This window comes from Vicugna pacos, chromosome 5 (assembly GCF_048564905.1).
Source record: "Vicugna pacos chromosome 5, VicPac4, whole genome shotgun sequence".
NCBI lineage: Eukaryota > Metazoa > Chordata > Mammalia > Artiodactyla > Camelidae > Vicugna > Vicugna pacos.
In genome coordinates this window covers 43,110,591-43,134,899 of record NC_132991.1, presented here as the reverse complement: position 1 = coordinate 43,134,899, position 24,309 = coordinate 43,110,591, and the positions used below count along the sequence as shown (strand labels likewise).

Genomic DNA, 24,309 nt, shown 5'->3' with positions numbered 1-24,309 from the left:
TACCCAACAAGTTGAACTTGAATGACATCAAGTCTCTAGAGCTAACTTCATTTATAAGAAACATATGAGATAAAGGAACAAGTTAAATAACACCACAATAAAAAAGCGATTAGACAAATCATGAATGTAGAACATTATACAGGACAACTGACTCAAGTTTCTGCAACCTGTCAGTGGCAGAGAGAAAAAGGAGGTAGAAGGGTCGCTTATTAAAGAGGCCTGAGAGACCCAATAACCACATATAATATGTGAACTGATTCTAACAAACCAACTTAAAGAAAAGCATTCTTTAGACAATCGGAGAAGTACAATTAAGAACTGGGTACTAGTTCATTAAATAATTTTATTAGGCAAGATAATAGCATTGTGGTTATAAGAAAATGTTCATGGATATTTGATAATATTAAGGAATTATTTTTTTGCAGGTATGACAACAGCATTGTGGTTATCAATGAAAAGCAAAGTCTTATCTTTTAGATATCTCTATATAAGTATTTACAAATGAAATGCTACAATGTATGGGACTTATTTCAAGAGTGAAGGGAAGTAAGTGGGAGTATACCAAACCCAGCGTGAGCTGCTAACTGTTGAAACTGGGAGACTGAGAATGGGTTTTGTTACATTACACCCATTAAGCAGAATATGGGCCAATATCAAAGCCAATAATGTACCACTCCTTTCAGATTATTAAGGCACCAAGTCAAAAGAACGTAGTTTTAATTGGTCTTTAAATAACAAATGTTACCAAAGGAGTTTTTTCCTAATAAAAAGGCAAACTAATTGGGTTAACTCATTTCTTTTAAATACGTTTGAAATTTTCTGTACTAAAAAGCTTAAAAAAAAGGTTAAAGAAAGGAACTATTCCTATTGGTTAAAGATGAGTACTGAAGAACATCAAGGAGAGCTCACATGTTTGGGATTTGTGTCAAAATATGCCAACAAAAGAGAAAAAAAGAGGCAAATGTGGCAGAAATCTTGATAAATGTGGAGTTCAGTGATGGGTATATGGAGGTTCAATGTTCTGTTGTCTTCTACTTTGTGTATGGTTGAAAATTTTGATAACACAAAAATGTTTTTTCATCTTGCAGATTAGGGAAGATTCACTTTAATAATTCATTGCTGTAAAGCATGCTCAGAAATTTTTGTTATCATATACATGGAAGTGTAAATAGATCCAGTTTTGTGTGACATTTTGACAATATCTATTAAAATTTTAAGTGTTCATAACCCTAGCTTAGCATTTCTATTTCTAGGAATTTATTATATAGAAATACTCCTAAAGTTTGCAAGAATATATCTACAGAGATGTTCATTGCACCACAGTTGGCAATGCAAAAAAGTTAGAAACAACTCATGTGTTCAGTAATAGAATGAAGATTAACCAAATTAAGGTAGATAATAAAACACTTTGCATTTTGTTAAAAAGAATGAGGTAGATCAATAAGTGCTGAAGTAGAACTATGTCTAAAACAAGTGAGAAAGCAATTATATATCATCTATACATTATAATCTCTTTTATAAATAAAATTTTTGGACAAAGAATAGGAAAGAAAATGTTAATATATGTAAGGAGAAAAATATTTAGAGAAATGTATATCAAATTTGGTGGAAATTAACTGAAAGTAAGATACAGCATAATTTTACTTTCTACATTAATTCTACCTATGAAGTTTGAATACTGTATAACAAACATATGTATAACTTTGTAATTAAAACAGAAAAACATACTCCAAAAACAAACAATAAATTATGCTATTCATTTGGCTTTTGTTTCACAGTTTGAACATTAATTCACTAATTCTTAACCTTTTTTGGCTTATGGACTCCTTTCAGAATCTAATGAAAGTTATAGCTCTTTCTTAAAAAAATATATATACAAACAGAAAATAAAACATTCAGAGTGTTCACACACTACTGAAGTCTATCCACCCTTAAGGCAGAGCTTCCAAATGTCAGGTCATTAGATTACAGTGTAGAGATATGAATTTCCTCAGTTCTCAGGCAGACAGGCAGGCAGGGTCTGAGCAGCCTCCTCAGTTCCCTCTGTGTCTGATCCAAATATCATTTCCATGTTTATCACATTATGAAAACGGTTAGGAAGTATTACACCTTAAAGTCCAAACCTTTATTAAAGGGAAATATGAATTTAAGAATGTCTTTCAGATGGGGTACACAAAATCTAAGTAAAGCAAAGAAACTTTTAAAACCCTACTGTTCTATTTTAAAAGGCTTTAATGATTAAAACTTAAATTAAAAAATAAAAAATAAAAGAATCTGGCCTGTGTAACAGGTTAGAAAACCAGCGGTGATCTAATATAATTTAACTCAAGGGCCTTCAAGCATAAATGTGAAGGAAAGAAAACAGATGAAAGCCAGAAGAGAAGAAAGGAAAGAAATACTGGGGCACAAAGACTAAAGAATGTAATGAAAGGCTTAACAGATGAAAAAGCAGGAAGACAGAAAGGACTGGATAAACGAGGGCACAATAAGCTCTCTTAGACACTTTCTGTGTAGGAAAGAAATGAATTCAAAAGAGCTACTTGAACAGAGTGTCACATGGCTTCAAGAAATGACATTTCAACCTGGAACTAAGTCGAAGAAACAGCAAGAATGGTCTAAGCAATCTAGGGACTGGGGTTACAGGAATTAACTATAAAATACTGACTGACAAACAAACTTGGTTTTTGTATTTTAGGCTGAGAAATAGTGTGGAACCTAAAGCATCTTACATATTACATAGGAAGTGCTCAATAAAGGCTTGGTGAAACAAAGACTTAATTCACTCATGATGAAAAAGAATATGAAAATGAATATATGTGTATTCATGTATGGCTGAAGAATTGTGCTGTACAGTGGAAATTGATACAACATTGTAAACTGACTGTAACTCAATTTTTTAAAAATCTGGGGGAAAAAAGGATTCAATTCAATAGCAGAACTCTAAAAAGTTATTTCAAGGGCATCCAATTACAGAAAAAACAGAAACTCATTTCAAAATCCCAATTTTTCAAATACGTTTTTAAGAACCACTATACGCCTGGCACTTCGGCCTTAGGACTACAGGGGCCTTGCTCTCATGGAGCTAACTATTGTGGGGGGAGGGGAAGCAGTGCAGAGGAGAGAGAAACAAAAAATAAATACGAATAATAAGCTCTACAAAATAATATCACAGCATAATTTAAAGAATGTGTCCATTAGGCTGCTTTACATTGAGTTTGTCATAGAAGGCCTTTCTTAAAGGTGATATTTAGGCTACAGACGAATGAAATGAAGCAGCTAGGCTAAGCAGGCAAAGTTCAGTGGGTAGAGCATATTGCCAAGAGGTATGACAAAAGCAACTGCATAAACACAGGTACTCCTCAAAAGAACAGAAAGAGAGCTTTTTAGACAACTAGCATGGCTCCAAAGGAAAAAACGGCAGGAAGTAATGTGTTTACATTAGTAGTTCACAGGTCACAGATACTTTTTTCAAGGAACCCAATGATTTTGAATGATTAAGAAAGTTAAATATTCCTTAGAGAAGGAGGATGTTATGGCAATAAACAGAATGGTCAAACAGAACTACAGAAACAGTTGATAAAATGATCTCTCCAAATTTTATTTTACACCAACTTTTTAAAATTTTTCATTGAAGTATAACTGACAGAAAATTGCCCAAAACTCAAGTATGCAGCTCAATAAAGTATCACAAACTGAACACACCCATGTAAGCACCCACCAGATCAAGCAACAAAACATTACCAGCATCCCAAAAACCCTCACTGTGATTCCTAAGATATAGAATTTAAATGACTAAAAGCAGAGTTCCCATATTGTGAGAGAAAGAGAGGGGGCTGGATAGGACAGGAGGGGAGGGGATAGGACAGAAAGGAGAAGGGAAGAAAGAAAAAGAAACAGATGATTCAGGTTGTCCATTTGCAGATTACTGAGATTTGGTTGTAGGTAGAAGAGAAAGGAGAGGCCAACTGAAATAACTCAACCACATACTTCAAAAATTAGAAAAGCATGTGAGATAAACTCCCTTAAAAATTAGCCTGCAGCACATACATTCCATTCCCAACTTAGCACAAATAACATACATATACATGATTTTGCATATAATTTAAGGTAATTCATAAAGATTCCTGGAGAGTCACACATCCCAAATTAAAAGCTCCTGAAATAATCTCTTTTCTTTACAGATAGGGAAGTATCGGAAACACTAAAAGATATACCTAACTAATCAAATTAAGACTCCTGAAGATCACAAAAGGCATATCATAAAGATATAGTTTCCTACTAATCCATGTATTTTAATATGACCCCAGTAAAAATGTCAATAAGGAATAAAATAACAACAATGAAAATAGAGCAGTTTTATCAGATATTAAAACTTATTTTACAGTTAAAATAATCAAGACAGTGTTGTATCCAGCCTTTAGGAAGCTTACATTCTAGAGAGTACAGACATAATGATAAATGCAATTAAATAAACTATAGAGTAAAAAAGGGGAGTTTCTTGCATCATTTCTCTAGATATACATTTCCACTTCTCTAATATGGATGGTTTGATTAAGATATAAATTTATCTCATGTCTAAAATTGTTAGATTACATGGATAGTTAAGAAATAAAAGGGAACATTTTAAATTCTATCTATACAAATTCAATATTTATTGGGGCCTAGAAAATCAAAAGTAAAATATTTATGAAGATTTTAAAAGTTCTAAATTCAACTAGAGAAGGCATTTAAGATCAGAAGATTTGAACATAAGATTAAAGATGTAAATATATTTAATTATTAAGATAGTAAATAAATTATAAATTGGATGCTTGAAGGCAGAAAGAAAACAATGTAGTAATGGTTCATGAAAAGACGTATCAATGGACAGATTAATTACTGTGAGTCCAGAAATAGATTCAAACACATGTGGAATTTAATTCAACAAAGGCAGATTTCAAATCTATGAAGGAAACATGGCTCATTCAGAGAAATAGTATTGAAATAACTGAATAACCAGCCAAGTTTGGGGGTATGGGGGAGAATCTCCTCACATCTTGTATCATGATAATAAATAAATAAGACCCACATCAAACTTCCACAGACAAAAAATACAACATCAGAAACAAAAAATACACTTGTTAGGATAACAGATTAAACAGTAGAAAGAAAAGATCAGTAATTTACTGACAAAGCAAAAAAAAATTAAGCCAAAATAAAGCTCAGAGACTGAGAAAAAGAACACAGCCTCAGTGAGGTGTGGGATAATAACAAGCAATATTGCAATACACTGAAATCCCAAAAAGGGTAGAAGGGGAGACAGAACAAATATGTGAAGAATGGTTGCAATCTTTCCAAATTTGCTGAAACCATAAAATCACAGATGTAAGAACTCAAAAACTTTCAAGCGTTATAAAAAAATTTTAAGCCATACCAAGTCACATCATAATCAAATTGCTGAAAACCAGTGACAACAAGAAAATCTTCAAAGCAACCAGAAAATGATCCATTATGTACAGAGCAACCAAGATACAAAAAGGAGTAGACTTTTCATTAGAAATCACACAATCCAGAACAGATGGAGAAACATAATTAGTGTTAAAGGAAAACAAACCTGTATATCTAGAATTCTTAAATATCATTCAAAACTGATAAACAAAAACTTTTTAGACAAAATCTAGAAGAATCCATTGTTACCATGCTTGTATTATAAAAAATATTTAAGTAAGTTTTACAAGCAGCGAATGATAAGCCCACATTTCAAGAAACTGACCTTCCTATTAACAGCCATGTGAGTGACCTGTCTTGGAAGTGGATCCTGTCATCCCAATAAGCCTTCAGAATACTGTAACCTTAGCCAAGATCTTGACCACAACCTCATGAGAGACTCTGCCATAACCACTCACCTAAGGCACTTCAGAATCTTTGGGACACAAAAAGTAATAAGATAATAAATGTCTGTCATTTTAAGCTACTCAGTTTGGGAGTGATTTGTTACACAGCAGCAGGTAACTACTAAAAATACTATCAACCAACTAGACCTAATTGGCAATAATAGAACACTACATCCTAAAACAGCTGAACACTCATTCCACTGATCATAAAACATGTCTCAATAAATTTCTTGTATGATTTTTAAGAAGAAAAGAGATATTATTAACTTACAAAATTATATAATAACTTAAATATACAGATAATATTTTCAAATAATCATTTATACATTTGTGTACATATATCAACATATACATTGACTATGTCGCATAGGACTAACACAAGACACATCTTTCTAATGTATATACCCACTCTCCATCCCACTCTCATCATGAACTGAATTGAGTTCATTCATATATTCAATCATACACTGAAGTCCTAACTCCCAGTGATGTGACTGTATTTAGAAACAGGGCCTTTGAAGGGGCAATTAAAGTTACATAAGGTCACAGGGTGGGGCCCTAGTCCAATAGAACTGGTGTCCTTACACAAGAAAGACACCAGAGATACACGCACACAAAAGGAAGACCATGTGAAGACACAGAGAGAAAGTAACCATCTGAAGACCAAGGAGAGAGGCCTCAGGAGAAGCCAAACCTGCTAGCATCTTGATCCAGCCTCCAGAAATAAATTTCTGTTGTTTAAGCCCACCAGTCTGTGGTACTATGTTACAGCAGCAATCAGACTACTACACTCCCTCAGTAAGACATGTTTGCCTAAACACACAATGGAGCCAGCCTCATGGCCAGCACTGAAATTAGTGACCAGAGACTGATGGCAATCCTAACAAGAAGAAAATATCAAAAAAGGATATATGGATCTTATCAATTTTGTGGGAGTGACATTGTGGGAGTGACATTACACAAAGCATGTTCTCAGACCACAAAGGAATTAAAATGGGATGCAGTAACAGACATTTCTAAAAAATTCCCCAAAATTTGGAAATTAAATTACACACCTATAAATAATACATGGACCAAAAAGTAAATAAAATTACTTGGGACGACTTTTTTGTACCTATTACATTTGCAAAGGCCAAAAGTTTGATGATATACTGTCCTGACCAGATAGTAAAGTGATGGATATTCTCACTGTACTCCTGAAGAGAGTTTAAGTTAACAAACCAACTATGAGGACTATCAAAAGTATAAATGCACACCCATTTGACTCAATTGATGGGAGATTAGAGTCAGGATTGCCTAATTTCTAATCTGGAACTCTTTTCCACCATACCTATGAAGATATTTTCTCAAACCACAGTCAAAGAAAGAATTTTCATATAGTGTCCAGATAAAAGAGATAAGCTAGAAGATGTTGGCTAGCCAAAATATAAAAAAAAATTATAACTCCCTTGGCTTTCAATGGTTTGAGGAATCAACCAAAGAGAATGTCAAAACCAGGGCTAATTCAAAAAATCGGACCCAGTGGGAAACATCGACTGGCACCTGGCCAGGGAGCACAGGCTGTCTCCCTGCCCAACCATAGGTAATTATGGAGCCCAGGCAGCGGTTCCATCTGAGCATGGAACCATGTCAGCAGCTCCACCTACCTAGGGAGCCCAATTAGCAGATTCATCTGACCACAGATCCTAGCCAGTAGGCCCCTTCCAACCTCAAAGCATTAGCAGTGGCCCTACTTCACTAGACACCCTGAAAGCAAATGCTGCCTGCCAATGTACACTACCAGCTGGCCCATCCAGAATCCCAAGCTGGGCTGACTGAAGGTCTTTCCCTGCCAAAGTGAACCTGAGGAGACCACTTCCTCAAATGCACAGACGCCAACACAAGGAGAGAAGGATTACAAAGAAATCAAGTAAGCCTGACACCACTGAAGGAAATTAAGTAACTGATCCTGAAGAAATGGAGATCTATGAAATGGATGACAAGGAATACAAAATGATACTCATAAAGAAGTTTTGTCAACTATAAGAAAACATGAACAAACAGGGGGCTAGGTAGAGGGTATAACTCCACGGTAGAGCACATGCTTATTTAGCATGCACAAGGTCCTGGGTTCAATTCCCAGTGCTTTCATCTAAAAAGGAAAAAAAAAAAAAAAACCCACAAACAATTAAGTGAAAATAGGGGAAAAATACATGAATAAAATGAGTTCAAAAAGATATAGAAACCATTTTCAAAAATAAACAAAAATTCTAGAGCTGAAGAATATAACGACTGAACTGAAAATTTTAACACAAAACTGCAATAGCAGACTTCAAGCAGAATAAAGAATGTGTGAATTCAAAGACAAGTCATTTGAAATTATCCAGTCAGAACAGCAAAAAGAAAAAGAAATGAGAATGAGTGAAGAAAGCCTACAGGACTTATGGGACAACAGTCAAAAAAACAATGTACACATTATGAAAATCAAAAAAGAAGAGACACAACAATGTAAAAATGACTATAACTCAATAAAAAAAAGTTTAAAAAAAGAAAAAAAAGAAGAGAGAGAAGGGGACTAAAAGTCTACTTAAAGATATCATGGCTGAAAACTTCTGAAATTGGGGAAATAAATGAACATCCAGTTTCATGAGGCCCTAAAGTTCCTAAATAGGTTGAGCCCCAAAAGGGCTACACTGAGACACACTATGACTAAGTTATCAGAAGTCAAAGACAAACAGAGAAATTTGAAAGCTGCAAGAGAAAAGTGAATCATCACAGAAGAGAGCCCCCATAAGTCTACAGGTGGATTTCTCAACAGAAATCTCACAATCCAGGAGAAAGTGGGATGATATATTCAAAATATTGAGAGAATAAACTGCCCACCTAGAATACTATGCCCAGCAATGGTGCTCTTCAGAAGTGTCCTACTCAGAACTTCAGCTTCAGCATTAGCTGACAGGAGTAAAAAGTGTTCTGATTGGATTGCCTTCGCCTTCAACTGTTATCTGTATTTTCAGTGTGTTCCTGTAAGATTTTCCTGTCATGTCTCAAAAGTAAAGGCTTTAAGAAAGAAAAAAAAAAAAAATACGGGGGTGAGGCAGCCAGAAAACAATTTAAAAACTGGTAATAGTAAGTCCTTACCTATCAAAAAATACTCTAAATGTAAGTAAATTAAATTCTCCAAATCATAAGGCATAGGCTAAAGTGGGGAGAGGGAAAGAAGAAGAGGAGGAGAAGGGGAAGGAGAAAGGAGAGGGGAGGGGGAAGAAGAAGGAGAAGGAGAAAATGAAGAGGGAAGGAAAGGTGAAGGGAGAAGAAAAGGAGGAAGAGAAAGATGGGGGAAAAAAAGACAACAAAGAAGACAAAGACGAAAACAAAAAAGATCCAACAATATGCTGCCTACAAGAGGCTCACTTTAGTTTTATGGACACCTATAGGCTGAAAGTGAAGGGACGGAAAAAGATTTCAAGCAAATTGTAACCTAAAGAGAGCAAGACTGGCTGTACTTATATCAGACAAAAGAAACTTTAAGTCAAAAATAGTGAAAAGAGACAAAGAACAAATTACATAATGACAAAGGGATCAATTCATCAAGAGGATATAACAATTATAAATAATTATGCACAATACCCCCCATCAGAGCACTTAAATATATAAAACAAACACTAACAGAACTGAAAGGAGAAATAAACAAATACAATAGTAGGGGACTGCAATACTCCACTCTCAACAACAGATAGATCCCCACAGGAAATTAACAAGGAAACAGCAGATCTGAACACCACCAAATAAACCTAAGAGATACATGCAAAACAGTCCATCCAACAGCAGCAGAATACATATGCTTCTCAAGAATGAAATGGAACATTCTCCAGGAAAGATCATATGTTAGGCCAAAATACAAGTTATAACAAATTCAAAAAGACTGAAATTATATCAAGTATCTTTTTCTAAACACATTGGTATGAAACTAAAAACCAATTAAGAGGAGGAAGACTAGGTTACTCACAAATATGTGAAAATTAATACATTCGTAAACAACCAAAACAAATCAAAAGAAAAAAAAATTTTAATCTTGAAGCAAATGTAAAAGTAAACAAAACAAACCAAACTTACAGGCTGAAGAGAAAGATGCTCTGAAAGGAAATGTATAGCTATAAATGTCTACATTAAGAAAAAAGAAAGATCTCAAATAAACAATCTGACACCTTATAGAACTAGAAAAAGAACTAAGCCCAAAGTTAACAAAAGGAAGAAAAAAAAACACAGCAGAAATAAATGAAGCAGAGAATGGAAAAACAATAGAAAAGATCAACAAAACTATGAAGTTTTTTTTTAATAAACAAAAATGACAAGTCTTTAGCTGGACAAGAATAAAAAGATGACTCAAATTAATAAAACTGTTAATGAAAGAGGAAAAATTACAACTGTTACTACAGAAATATAAAGAATTATAAGAGATTACTATGAACAACTGTAGGTAAACAAGTTGGACAACCTACAAGAAATGAATAAACTCCCAGAAACACACAATCTATGAAGAATGAATCAATGATGAAATAGAAAATCTGAACAGACCAATAATAAGAGATTGAATCAGTAATCAAGTATTTCCCAAGATACTTGATACAGCACAGGAAACTACATTCAATACCTTGCAATAACATATAATGGAAAATAACCTGAAATTTGTATGTCAATGTTTTTGCAACACAGCCCAAGATAAAGTAAAAAGCACTAGATTAATCCCCTCATCCAAAATAACCACACACACACACACACACACACACAAACCCAGATAAAACTATGCAATGGTTTTCAAGACATTGGACATCAGGCAATCATGGACAAGGATATCTAACAGATAGGAAGCAAATGAAGTGAATCCTGTAAGTGTCACAGCTTTCTGCCTTGAGAGTTTCAAGGCCACAACACAAGGAAAGAGAATCAATGAAGCCAGGCCAACTTTCTGAGTTGAGGCAAGAGACAGAACTGAGAGTCCAGGAAAATAAATGCAGCTAAAGTTCATAGAACAGAGTTCCAAAGAGAAAAGAATTCCACAGAAAAATAATCCCAGAATCTATATAGGGTACCCTGAGTATTCATCGGAGTACAGATCAGCACATAAGAATGAAGAAGCTATCCAAGGCCAGGCCAAGAAAAAAAAAATGACAAAATTAGAATACAATACATATTCACATAAAAGACCAAGAATGCTGACACATATAAGACCAAGATTGCTGTTCCGTCAGGCAGCCTGGACAAACTCATATTTCATGAGACATTAGGTACCTTCCCTTCATAGTGGGGTAGGTCTTTGATCTTTGATCTCCTTTAGTAATGGAAAATAATTAGCCCTAGACTGAGCAATTCTCCTCACCCATTTAACAAATCATGAAGTAAGACCTGAAAGAATCAAACTATTTCCAAAAAACTACCTATATGTCAAAATGAAGTTCAAAAATATTCAGAAATAGAAAAAATATCAAGCACCCAAAAAGGTAAAATTAAGTGTCAGGCATCCAATGTACGGAATATAAAGAAGCAGGAGAAAATAATCTATAATGAGGAGAACAATCAATCAAAAGTCATCTTGAATTAACACAGATGTTAAATTAGCAGAAATAAATATTAAAAGACATAACAATATTACATATGTTTGAAAGTTAGATAGAAATATGGAAGATATTAAAAAATTGAATTTCTAGGCATTAAACTACAATATCTGATATAAAAAATAAAATGGGTTGGATTAACAGACTAGACAGGGCAGAAGAAAAGATTAGTGATCCTGAAGATACAGAAACAGAAACCAGCAAAAATAAAAGACAATGAGAAAAAAAAAAAAAGAGAAAAAGTAGTGAGTTAAGCTTCAAGCAGCCTCATATGCATATAACTAGAGTCCCCAAAACTAGTAGAAGGTAAAAAAAAATGAAGAAATAATGTTCAAATGTTTTCCAAATTTGATTAACATTATAAACCAAAGGTCAAAGAAGCTCAACAAACCCAAGCACAAAAAACATGGGAGAAAAAAAAAACTTCACTGAGGCACATCATAGTCAAATTGTTCAAAAGCATAATCAAACTGCCAAAAAAAAAAAAAAAAGGAGAAAATCTAAAAGGTAATCACACACAAAAGACAGGTTAGGTACAGAAGAAGAAAGGAAAGGAAGACGGCAGATTCCCCCTTGGAAACAATGCAAGTAAGAAGTCACTAGCATATCTTTAAAGTTCTAGAATCCTTAACCCAGAGAAATTATCTTTCAAAAACGAAGGCAAAAAAAAAAAAGTAAAGACATTTTCAGACATACCCCCCCAAAAAAATCCATCACTAGCAAACCTGTACTATAAGATATATTTTAGGAAGTCATTGGGCATAAGACAAATTGTACCAAGTGGAAACATGGACCTACACAAAGGTACAAAGAAAACTGGAAATTGTAACTAGATGGGTAAGATTTTTTTAATTATTATTTAAATCACGTTTAGAAATTACTGATGTTTAAATAAAAATAACAACAATATGTCCACGGGTTTATGATATATGTGCAAATAAAACATGTAATACCAATAGGATAAAAGCTGAAAGAGAAAAACAGAAACAAACTATTATAAAATTCTTATACTATACATAAAGTAGTATAATATAACTGAAGATAGATTGTGCTAAGTTAAAGATATATCCTGTAAGCCATAAAACAATCAATAAAATAACATGGTAATAACAAGCTAATAAACCAAAAAAAGGAATGAACTATTGACACATAAAAACATTAATGAATCTCAAAATAATTATGCTGAGTGAAAGACAGCAGAGAAAAAATACACACACACACACACACCCCTATATAAAGTTCTAGAAATACAAATTATAGCAACGGAATGTAGATAAGTGGCCGCTGGGGAAAGGGGCACAAAAAAAGGCAAAAGACAGGGATTACAAAAGGCACAAGGACATTCTGGGGGGTGCTCGCTATGGTTACCATCTTGATTGTGATAACAGTTTACAAGAGCATATATATATATATATATATATATATGAAAACTTAATGTACTTTGAATGTGTGTAACTTCTTGTAAATCAATTATGTCTCAATAAAAGTATTCCAAAAAAAATGCCCTGAAAATCATAAGCAATTGCCTTGGTCAAGCATTCAAATCCAATGGATAAAAGGTTTTGCTTCTTACAGTTCTGTCTACAAGAGCACCAGCACAAAGGAATATTAATATAGTGTGCCAATATGTTTCATAGTCCTGGACAATCATCATATAAAATTGGAATAATATCACTCTATTTATGTGTGTAGTGTCTCATTTAGTTAAAAAAAATTGAAGTAAGCAGTCAAATACCATCCCCATTTTACATGTGAGAAAAACTACAGCCTAGGAAAATTAAGTGATTTACCCAAGAACAAAAAGACAACAAATGTTGGGAAGGGCAACCAAAACATGGCCTTATACACAGATATGTTCTCACAAATTCTAAACTGAAAATTAGCAAAACCAATTTCAAAGGACCCCTGTCAAAAAATGGGTGTTCTCTAGAGATGACTGATAAGCTAACTGGAGTTTTCTGATAATGAAAATATTATAGTGAATAAATCAGAACTGTAACAATATATCCTTAAAAACCAGTATTCTAGGAAATTATTCGCATTATTACAGGTTAGATTTCCAAAGAATATATTCCATTAGATTTACCCCACCTCTTCCAATAGAATTATAGGCAGTGTTGTCTCTACCTGAGCAGCAGACAAGGCTTAAAATTCCCTTAAGAAGTCAATATCCCAAATCTAGGCTTCATGCAAGTTTGTGATTAAAACTTGCATTACTCATGTGGTTTTGGAACTCCCCAAACCAAAAATCAATTTTTAAGATTGGCACTGAGTCAAACATGTTTGTGATGGCTTAGAAAACAAATCCCAATCTCCTTCTAGATCAAACCCAAATTCTCTGTAAAGTTTTCCTTAAAGATTTTTCTAGAAATGAAATATACATTCACTCAAATTTAAAACCTAATAGACAAGCTAGACAGCAGATTAGACAGAACTGAAGAAGGAATTATCTAGAAGATACATCTGAGGAAATCACCCCCCAATTCAGGAAAAAAAAGAAAAAGATAAATGGATAGAAAATGAGTAAGCTCTATTTAGAAGACAGAATGAGAAGATCCAACAAATATCCAAAACAGAAAATAAAGAATAGGAGAGACTTGAAATTCAAAGGGGCAATGGCTGAGAATTTCCAGAAGTGATGAGACACACAAATCCTCACCTAGAACCAACCCAACAAATAAAGCCACACCTAGACACATCACAGTGAAACTACAGATCACCAAAAAGCAAATCTTAAAAGCAACCAATTAGTAAAGGTAGACTACTTACCAAAGAATAATTAGATCAAACATGACTTCTCAAGAATGAAGACCAGAAGACAACGCAAAAATTCCTTCAAAGTGTAAGGTAAATAAACATAATTGCCTCCCCTCCCCCAAAAAAAGTGTAAGGGAAACAAATGTCAACTAAAATTCTCAACCCAGTTAAAAGTGAAGGTGAAAATCACTCTAGCATCTGACTACATCATGTTCCTTTATGTCCGTGAAACTTTGTATTTTCTGTTCCTTCAATCCAAAGTATCCTCCTTCAACTCCCAGTATCCTTCCAGATCAAAATCAAATTCTTTGTAAAGTTTTCTGTATCTTTCACTAGAATGCAGTATCAACAGAAGGCATTGGAGCTAAGAACACAGGACTGGGATATGGACAGAAACGGGTGTGAATAACAGCTGTGTGACTGGTCATGTTGCTTCCCTGAAACTGTATTGTACTTATGTAGATGATAACATCAACCCCTAAGGCTTGTCTAGAATGTTAAATCAGATATATGTAAATTCCTGACATACAACAGGTCTCATTAATAAGAAAAAGTACAGATTAGCTATTAGAAGAGACTTCAGAAGATTGTTTGATCAATATAAAAAAAATAGCATTTGAAAATTCTTATAATATAAAATACTGGGAAAAAGCAATAAACAAGGAATTAGAAAAATAATTTTTAAAATGATACCATTTATAGTAGAAACAAAAATAAGGTATCTGGGAACAAATCTTATAAAAGATAAACAATTTACAGAGGAAGTTACTTTAGTGAAATAAAAAATAATTTACACTACTCTCACGGATAGCAGACTTATTAATATAAAGATGATGACATATGTGTTATACTGAAAGTATCTCACTGCATGATTAAACCACAGTTTAATCTCTTTGTTTCTAATTTGTTTCCTATTTCAAACAGTATTATAGTGAATACCCTTATAGAGCTCCTTCTGCAATGTCCTCAATTTTAATGTGATTCTAATAAATATCTAATAGGAATTTTCCACAGAACTTGACAAGCTAACCCTGAAATTCAAATGAAAAAGCAAGGGATCATGTATAGCCAAGATTCTTTTGAAGAATAACAGTAAAGGAAATCCTGTCATATTAATATTTATTCTAATGTTATAATAATGAAAATAGTATGATATTGTTGCATATCAATACCTCAGCGAATATAGCATATACACAGGAAATTGATATGTGACAGAGGTGGCACTGTAGATCAATGGAAGGAAAAAATGACTTTAATAAATGGTGCCAGAACAACTGGATCCTCATATTTAAAAAGATAAATTTTTTTTAAATAATAATAATAAATAAAAAGATAAAATTAGATCTCAATCTCACATTATACATAAAAATAAATGGACTAAAAACCAAAATATGAAATCAAGAACTTTAAATCTTTTAGGAAAAAACTAATAAGCATTTTTTAAACCAAATTAGAGAGGATTGTTTTAAAAAGACACATATAATGCAAACTATAACAGAAAAACTAGATTTTCATTTAAAGCCTTTTACAACACTATTAGGTATTTATTACAAGTGAGAAGACACATAACAAAAAATGAAGTTAGGAATCCATATAATCAAAGATCAGTATCCAGCATATATAGTATGAAAACTCAGTAAGATAAAACAAAAAACTCAGCAGAAAATAGGCAAAAAAAAATATGAGCCAGCAGTTCATAAAAGAAACCAAATGGGGGACGTTTCTCCTTGCGGCAGCGGCAGGAGGGGAGAGTACGAGCTGTGGGGACCGGAGTCATGGCAGGATAGGCATTTAGAAAGTTTCTCCCCATCTTTGACCATGTGTTAGTTGAAAGGAGTGCAGCCAAAACTGTAACCAAAGAAGGCATTATGCTTCCAGAAAAATCTCAAAGAAAAGTTTTGCAAGCAACAGTAGTAGCTGTTGGATCAGGCTCTAAAGGAAAGGGTGGAGAGATTAACCAGTTAGTGAGAAAGTTGGAGATAAAGTACTTCTCCCAGAATATGGAGGCACCAAAGTAGTTCTAGATGACAAGGATTACTTCTTATTTAGAGATGGTGACATTCTTGGAAAATATGTAGACTGAAATGTCACTACTGAAATGGCATCATTTGCCATCAAATGCCCTTTCCACTGAAGTTCTGAAATCTTTTCATCATGTAAATAATTTCCATGTCTCTCTTTTACAATAAACTAATGATATGCAAACAAAAAAAAAAACTAAAAAGAAACCAAATGGCTTAAAAAATATGAAAATATGTTCAATTCTACGACAGTCAGGAAAATGCAAAATTTTTAAATAAATTTATATCCAACAAATTGGCAAAAAATCAGATATATATAATGTATATATATAATACACATATATTATATACATATATATGTGTGTATATATATCTCCAAGTTATGATAAATAGGAAAAACAGAAACTCAAATTCCTGCTGGATGTGTAATTGGGAATAAAGTGGATAAACCAATGGAAGGTAATTCTTAACTATCTAGCAATGCTGAAGAATAGCACACTCTATGACCCAGTAATTCCTCCCCTAGGAATCTATTCTAAAAAAGTCAAGTTTATCTATACAAGGAGACACATGCAAGGATGTGCCACTGCAGCCCTCTGAAAACAGTGAAAAGTGTAAAGCATCTAATTGTCTCTCAGCAAAGAAACAGATAAAACTATGGCTTAATAATACTGTAGAATGTTTAATAGTAGTTAGAAATGAATGAACTAGTCTACATTAGCAACATGGTAAGTGAAAAAGGCAAGCAGAAAAAGGACTAATATAATGTGAAATGACCCATGTAAAATTTTCACACTAAAACAATTATATATATATTATTTAAATGTGGTAAAAGTACATTTAAGTAAATGTATAAAAGTAAATCTAAAAGTAAAACACGCACACAGGAATTTCAGTAAAAATACTGAAGAAAACTAGAGGAATATCACCATTTTGCAAACCCTAATAAAATAATGGATCTAGACAGTGATAAGTAATAACTACTTTTTTAACATGAGAGGGAATTTTATAACAAACGGATTCGGCTGACAAACCTGAACCTACTGATCAACCTAACATTTACAAAAGAAGAGACAAGGAGACATTCTGTGGCTCCCAGTACAAAAATTTATAAAATTTTCTTGCCCCCCACCTCAAAAAAAAAACAAATAGAACGTAAAATTTGATCAAGACTCCAGATTCAACTACTGGTTTAAAGGGTAGAGGAACAAGTTAAATATCACAGAGATGTAATCAGTAAAACTCAGAATTCGGGTTTCTTCAACTAATACACTGCAGAGAAGGAAAAAAGAAGAGAGGCCGGAAGACTATAGATTAACAATCTTAAGAGATATGAAACCAAATACAACATTAGGACCTTCTTTGAATCATAATCCTTAAACAACACTAAGAAATCATTTATGAGATGAGTGGGAAATTCCGGACACTTACTGGATATTTGAAGATATTATGAAATAATTGTGAATATTTTAGGTGTAGTAATGGTACTATAGTTGTTCTTTTACTTGTGATAAAATATACAACATAAAATTTATCATTTTAAGCATTTTCAACTGTACAGTTCAGTGGCATTAAGGACATTCACAATGTTGTGCAACCATCACTACCATCTATCACAAGAACATTTTTATCTTCCTAAATTGAAACTCTACCCTCCACTTCAACAATAACTTTCCATGCCCTGCCCCTACCTTCCCCCACCCCTCTACCCCTCCACCCCTCCACCCCTCCACCCTCCCTGTCCTCCAAAACCCCCAAGTATACTTTCTGTCTCTGTGAATTAGACTCTTACCGGTACTTCACATAAATAGAATTATACAGTATTTGTCTTTTTGTGTCAGGCTTATTTCACTTAGTATAACAAATTCAAGGTTGTAGCATGTGTCCATATTGTAGCATGTGTCTGAATTTCATTCTTTGTAAAAGCTGAATAATATTCTGTCTTATGTATATGCCACATTGTGTTTATTCATTCATCTGTCAATGGACATTTGGGTTTTTTTTTTTTAAGGAGTTCACATCTCTTTACTGAGATACATATTCAAAAATTTATTAATTGAATTATAAATTATATCTGATTTGCTTCAAAATACTCCAGTTTGGGATATAAGGGCAGTGGGGGAAGGGATAACAGATAAAATGAAATATCACTTTTCACTCATCAAATTAACAAAGATCAGTGCGCGCTTCGGCAACACATATACTAAAATTGGAACGATATAGAGATTAGCATGGCCCCTGCGCAAGGATGACACACAAATTCGTGAAGCGTTTCATACTTTTAAAAAAAGAAAAAAAAAATTAACAAAGATCAGAAAACTGATAAACCATATTTACTGGCTAAGATGTGAAGAAACATGCTTTCTTACAGTATCGGTACAAGTGTAAACTACTATCTTTGGAGGGCTCTATCAAAGTTTAAAATGCACATTTCCATTACCAAAGATATTGTTAATGGGCATTTATCCTCATATATACACTAAGAAGTGTATACAAGAATACACTGCAGCAATGCTTATAATAGCCTAAGACTGGAAACAATTCACATGTCTATCAGTAGGGAACTGACTGAATAAAGTACAGTAAAATACAAAAACATGAAAATGCAGTGGAATACAATTTAACTTTAAAAAAAGAAAATGAAAGGGCTCTATGTGTACTAATAAAAGACAGTGTCCAGTAAGTTTGCTAGGGGAAAAAAGCGAGGTACAGAAGAATACAACACTGTTCAAGGAGATGCTCCTGCTTCCATTTCTGGTATTGCCACACACCAAATAATCTAAAAACTTTCAACAAAATATTTAGAAATGCTGAGTAAATTATAGCTAAAATCTTTTCAATGTAGATCTGAGCTGAAAAAAGTAAGGGATGTCTCTCACTGAGGGTGAAATGAAGGAAAGAGTGGAATGAAGGAAAGAGGAACCTTTACTTTTTACTTTATCCACCTATTTTTATATTACAGCCAGGAAGTATTACTGTTCAAATTAAAAAAGAAATCATTTCTGAAGTACGCCGAAAAAGGATGTTATGGATTTAATAATTCCTGCCACCTCCTGAATAACTAAAGCAATGTAATCTCAGGACAATGTTCAGGTATAATAGCCATTATTTTATTCAATTTAATTCAATGTTTACTAAGTACTTACTAAGTGCAAAAGCCTTTGATTAATAACAGCAAGATAAGGTTCTTATTCTTTAAGGAGCTTAGAATCTGTGAGGAATAATAAGCAAGGAGGCAAAAAAATCTATAATACAGAATAGGACATGAAAATGGTCATTCTCTGCATCAAAATTTGCAAACTAAATTTTTAAAATTCCAATTTCTGGTTCATTCCATCAGAACCCCAAACCAATTGGACATTATTTTAGACTTTCCTTTATTTTTTTAAAAAATCATCCATCCATTTGTCAACCATTTGTGACAATGATTGCACTTCTTCATTAGTGGCAAAACAATGCAGCTATACAATTATTAATACATAGTTTCTATGCTTTCTAAGCTTTGTGATCTCTTCCTGCAAATGAATTCTCAATTGTTTTCTTCTTTTGATTTGTATACCTGTTACTATCATATGTATTCTATCAATACTACTAATCAAAAATAATTGAATCCTCCTTCCATATTTCTATAATTACAGATTTGAAAATTAAACAGTAATACAGGTTGTGATGGAGCCAAGACTCGATTCTTCCCCACCTCCAATCATACAACATCCTACCCACAACAGACTCTTGGGAAAAGGATTAAGGCACAACAAGGTTTCTTCTCTTTTACTAAGAATACAGATGCAGAGAAAAATGGAATCCTTCCTTAAAAATTTTCTGAACAGTATTTACAAACTTCTATGGCAGTCACAATAATAATCCCAAAATCAACACATCTTCAATCTTTAGCAATCTAAAAGAAGTTTAAGAAATATCAAAAACAGAGAAAAGTTAAATATATTCCATTATGTGAGGGCAGTCCAGCCTATCAGGTGTCAACACTGCCATAATTTGTTGATTTCCAGTTATAAAAATGCTTCAGAGGCAGCCCTTTAACTTGCACTGCTGGCTAACATCTCGTGTTTCTCAAGGCAGTAGATCAGGTATGTAGCCTAGAAGAATTATTCTACTCAACGCAAAGGGTTGTAAAATTTTCAGAATAATTACCTGGCCACAAAAATGTTTACTGTTCACTCGTGTTCCTCATAAACTTGGGCATGGCAATTGCTGGCACGTACAGGCAAAACCTATGCATTTCAGATAAACAACAATTCTTTGAGTACTATATACCATCTCATAGACAGCTGCCAGACTCGGGGAAAAATAAGAATCTACAAGATGTCAGTAAAGGCAAATGCTATGAGGTTAGGATGTGGGCTATCTATAGCCCAAATGCCCCAAACCTGCATAATTATCTTCAAAGAAACTCATTGAGATATTCTGCTCCAGAGCTGAAGCATCACAGTTAGAGATCAGATATGCATCTCATTCAGATCAACCTGATCATACTACTAATGTGTTCCAAAATTCAAGAAAGAATACTATTTCCAACTTCCATGTTCCTTGGGTGTCTCCTAAATGTTAACCTAGTCTAAAAGGTAAAAATGTCTAAATATCAGTAAAGGATTGTTCCAATTCTTTTGAAATCCCTCTTAAATGTTTTTTAAAAGTAAGCTTTCAAAAAGAAAAAGAAACAAAGGCCCAAATAAGAATGTCATATTAAAAAAAAAAAAAAGACAAAACACAGTAATGAACGAAGTACCAATAAGAATGCTACTTGTAGAGGCAAAAAGAGAAGTGTTGAGCTGTCAGACTCCGGAGCCAGCATGCCTAGTCGGCTACCTATGTAATCTTGAACAAGTTTCTTAAAACTCAGTGTCCCACTTTCCTCTTCTGTACAATGGGGATATTAACAGTAACAATCTCAGAGTTATTGATTAAATGAGTTAATCATGTAAAGCAGACTTTAATATTTGACCACTATTTTCCAAATAGATGAATAAAAATCCAAAATTTTAACAGCACTCTGTTGATGAGGTTGTTGGAAAACAGGGAGTCACATGCTCTGCTTACTACTAAGGGTTATGGAGGGCAAACTGGGAATCCTACTTAGAGAATTTATCCCATTGACATTCTTGCACTAGTGTGAAAAGACAGGTATACCAGTTTTTTATTTCATACTGAAACCCAAATGTCCATCAAAAGTGATGATTAAATAAAGGCAAATTCACGACATGGAACACTATGCAGCAGATTTTTTTAAAAGAGTGAGTACACTGATTCACTGACACAGAAAGACCTTTTAACAAATGAAAAATGCAAGATGTACAGAATAGTGCAATATGTTACCTTTTGCATAAAAGGAGACTGAAAAATCGAAATACATGTTCTTCCTTGTTTTTTCTTGCAGTATGAGAAACAGAAACAGTGGGAAACTAATAACAGTGGGAAGAAACTGGGCAAATGGGAGACAGGATGGGAGGGAAACTTCAAACTGTGTACCTTTCTATTTTTTATTTTTTGCTTTTTTAGCTATATAAATATTATATATATTCAAATATTAACTTTTAAAGTATCTTTTGTGTCAGGCATACACTTTAAGTTCTCAGATGTTAGCTGCAATTACTACCATTGCTGTTGTTGTCATTTAGTAGTGGCGGTATTATAGATAGTATTATTAGCAAGCTCAAAATACCTCCTTTCTGAAGCCTTTTGCTTACTCCCTCCGCAAAGAAGCCTACTCTAACTCCCAGACTATTTAAAGATTTCATCGTTTTCTACTCTAGTGTAAGCAGCTTAAGGGATAGGTCAATGTCTTGTTCATTTTTAATATCCTAGAAGCCTTGCTTGCACCTAGTAGATACATTCTGCAGTAACAGTAACCAAGTACTCCAAAAAAAAAGTGACCACTTCTGAAGGGATCATACTCTATCATTAATTATAAGACCTGAAAATTGAAAAACTTGAACAACTGGATTTGCTAACATTCTTTCAGCTACTGCCTAGCCAAAATCTCCTCTTTGACTAAGTTTTTTTTTCCTTTTCCCAGGACCTCCCCAGACATTGACATCATGTTCCAAGCCAAGATACAACATGTACCAACTCTTTAACTCACAGCAATCTCTGAAATGTCTTTTGTCCTAAATCCCAACACCCTAGTACATCACTCCTCTTGAAAAAAACATTTGTTGAGTGTTTCCTTTCAGCCAGACGTTCGCGTATTAGTGAGCAAGATGCCCTTTTAACTGGAGAAGACCTAATACTTGATTCCTAATTCGCCCAGTGTTTTGTCTGTTCTTCTGGCATGGAGGGTATTCTATAACTGACTGCTCAGTATCTCAATTCTAGATGTCATTCCAGCACACCAAATACTCCAGTGACAGCTCAACAGTCACTTTTCATGCAGGCCCCTCCCCTTCCCTCCTCCCTCAACCCCCATCAGCTCAAGAGCTCCTTTCCTCATACTGACATACTGACAGTTCATAAGTCCCTTTCCACAAGCTGCCCTCCCCTGAAGTTACAAGACCACCTCCCCGACTCTCATCATTCCGCGACCCAATTCGGTCTCCAACATTATTCCTCTCCCAGCCAATCTAAATCACATCATCAGTTTCTTCCCCATAAACAAGCAGTTTTAAAGCCTTCCCCAACAAGTACACAATTGACAGCTCGACACCAGATTCCCCAAGTATCCTTTCCTCCTCTCTCCCCTCCTACCCCACGCACTGGTTCTTTTCTCACACTCACTCACTCGCCCTGGCTTCCCGAAAATTCACAGCCTCGTTCCCTAAACATACTCTCCGCTCTCCCCTCCTCCCCATCCCCTCTCCACCGCTGACAGCTCCCCATGTGGCTGCACCCTCCCCCTCTCCTTTCCCTTGACAGCTCAGAGCCGGCTCCCGGCTCCCCCTCCCCAAGGCCTCCCCAGATCTCGGCCTGGGCCTCCCGCAGTGCCCCCCGCCTCAGGCCAGGGCTCCACTCACCCACTCTCACGCATCACGTTGCTGTCCCCGCAGTCACAGGCACCCCCGGCCTGGCTGCGGAACATGTTGAAGTCGTGTCCAGTGTGGTCACCCTGGTGGAAGCACTCGGCGCACAACGACATGCAGGGGGAGATGCCGCACGTCCGGCAGCGGTAGGCCACGAAGTTGGCTGTCCAGACCAGGCCGCAGAGCGCCGCGGGGTCGTAGGCCCGCACTGCCGCGCAGAACTCGTCGTAGCCTCCGCCGCCCGCCAGAAGGCACTTACACCACTCCAGGGCCTCCTCCTCGGCCGCCCCCGGACCGCCCCCGCCGCTGGCCGCCGCCGCCTCCTCGCCGTCCGCAGCCGCTGCCAGCGGCCGCTCGGCGCTCAGCACCCGCTCCAGCAGCGCCTGCAGCTCCTCAGCACCTGCCCGGTTGTCCGGCCGGCTGAGGGCCGCCTTCAGGTGCGCGGCGGTAGCCGCCTTGTCCAGGGCCAGCCCAGGCGCTGGCACCTCGGGTTGGGGTGACTGCGGCCCCCCGACGGCCGCCGCGGCCGCCGCCGCCATGATGAGAGCTCAGAATTTGGAGAGTCCAGGGCCGGCGGCTCCTCCCGGGAGGGTGGGGGAATTGACTGCTGCGATTGCTCGGCCCGCCCAACTCTCGCGATACCCCGGAGCTGCCGCGCACCTCCGCCTGCGTCCCCGCCCCTGCACACGCCCCCTCCCGCTGCGGTGCCTGCTTCACGACCGTCTTCCCTGGGACGGCTTCCTTGTTTCTTCCCCCAACATCTTGGCTCTCAAAAGTTCAGAGCTACTGAAATAAGGGACTCGACTTTAAAAATATGTATTTCATATTGACAACATGGAAAATCTTTAATATGGACAAGTTTTTATTCACCTGGACGATAGTAATTATACACAGCATCTTCAAATGTATTTTAGGCATCTGCATTTCCTTTTGAGAAGTAGGTTCCCACTGTTATCAAACCTCTAATTACCATTGAATTACTGTTATTATTGAATCAAGCCTAAGTTTCTCCCTGAATCAATTCTTACCCTCACACTTACCAGTTTAATCTTCTAAATACATTTTTTAGAAGATTAAAGTACTTTCTTAT

General features: G+C 35.5%; 1 protein-coding gene, 1 non-coding gene and 1 pseudogene across 4 annotated transcripts in view; 2 read left to right on the top strand and 1 right to left on the bottom strand.

Moving 5' to 3' along the window:
• Nucleotides 1-23,818, bottom strand: part of UBR3 (ubiquitin protein ligase E3 component n-recognin 3) — a 177,232-nt gene extending 153,414 nt beyond the window's left edge. For all 3 annotated transcript variants that reach the window (XM_031678376.2, XM_031678377.2, XM_031678379.2), the window contains exon 1: nucleotides 23,214-23,818. In XM_031678376.2, the coding sequence (XP_031534236.1) occupies nucleotides 23,214-23,758 (545 nt within the window). In that variant the 5' untranslated portion in view covers nucleotides 23,759-23,818. The remainder of the gene's footprint in view (nucleotides 1-23,213) is intronic.
• On the top strand, nucleotides 16,000-16,325 carry LOC102535283 (10 kDa heat shock protein, mitochondrial pseudogene; annotated as a pseudogene).
• On the top strand, nucleotides 18,425-18,528 carry LOC116280730 (U6 spliceosomal RNA). The gene has a single exon (XR_004190215.1). It is a non-coding gene; the product is annotated as a U6 spliceosomal RNA (small nuclear RNA).
• Nucleotides 23,819-24,309: the final 491 nt, after the last annotated feature.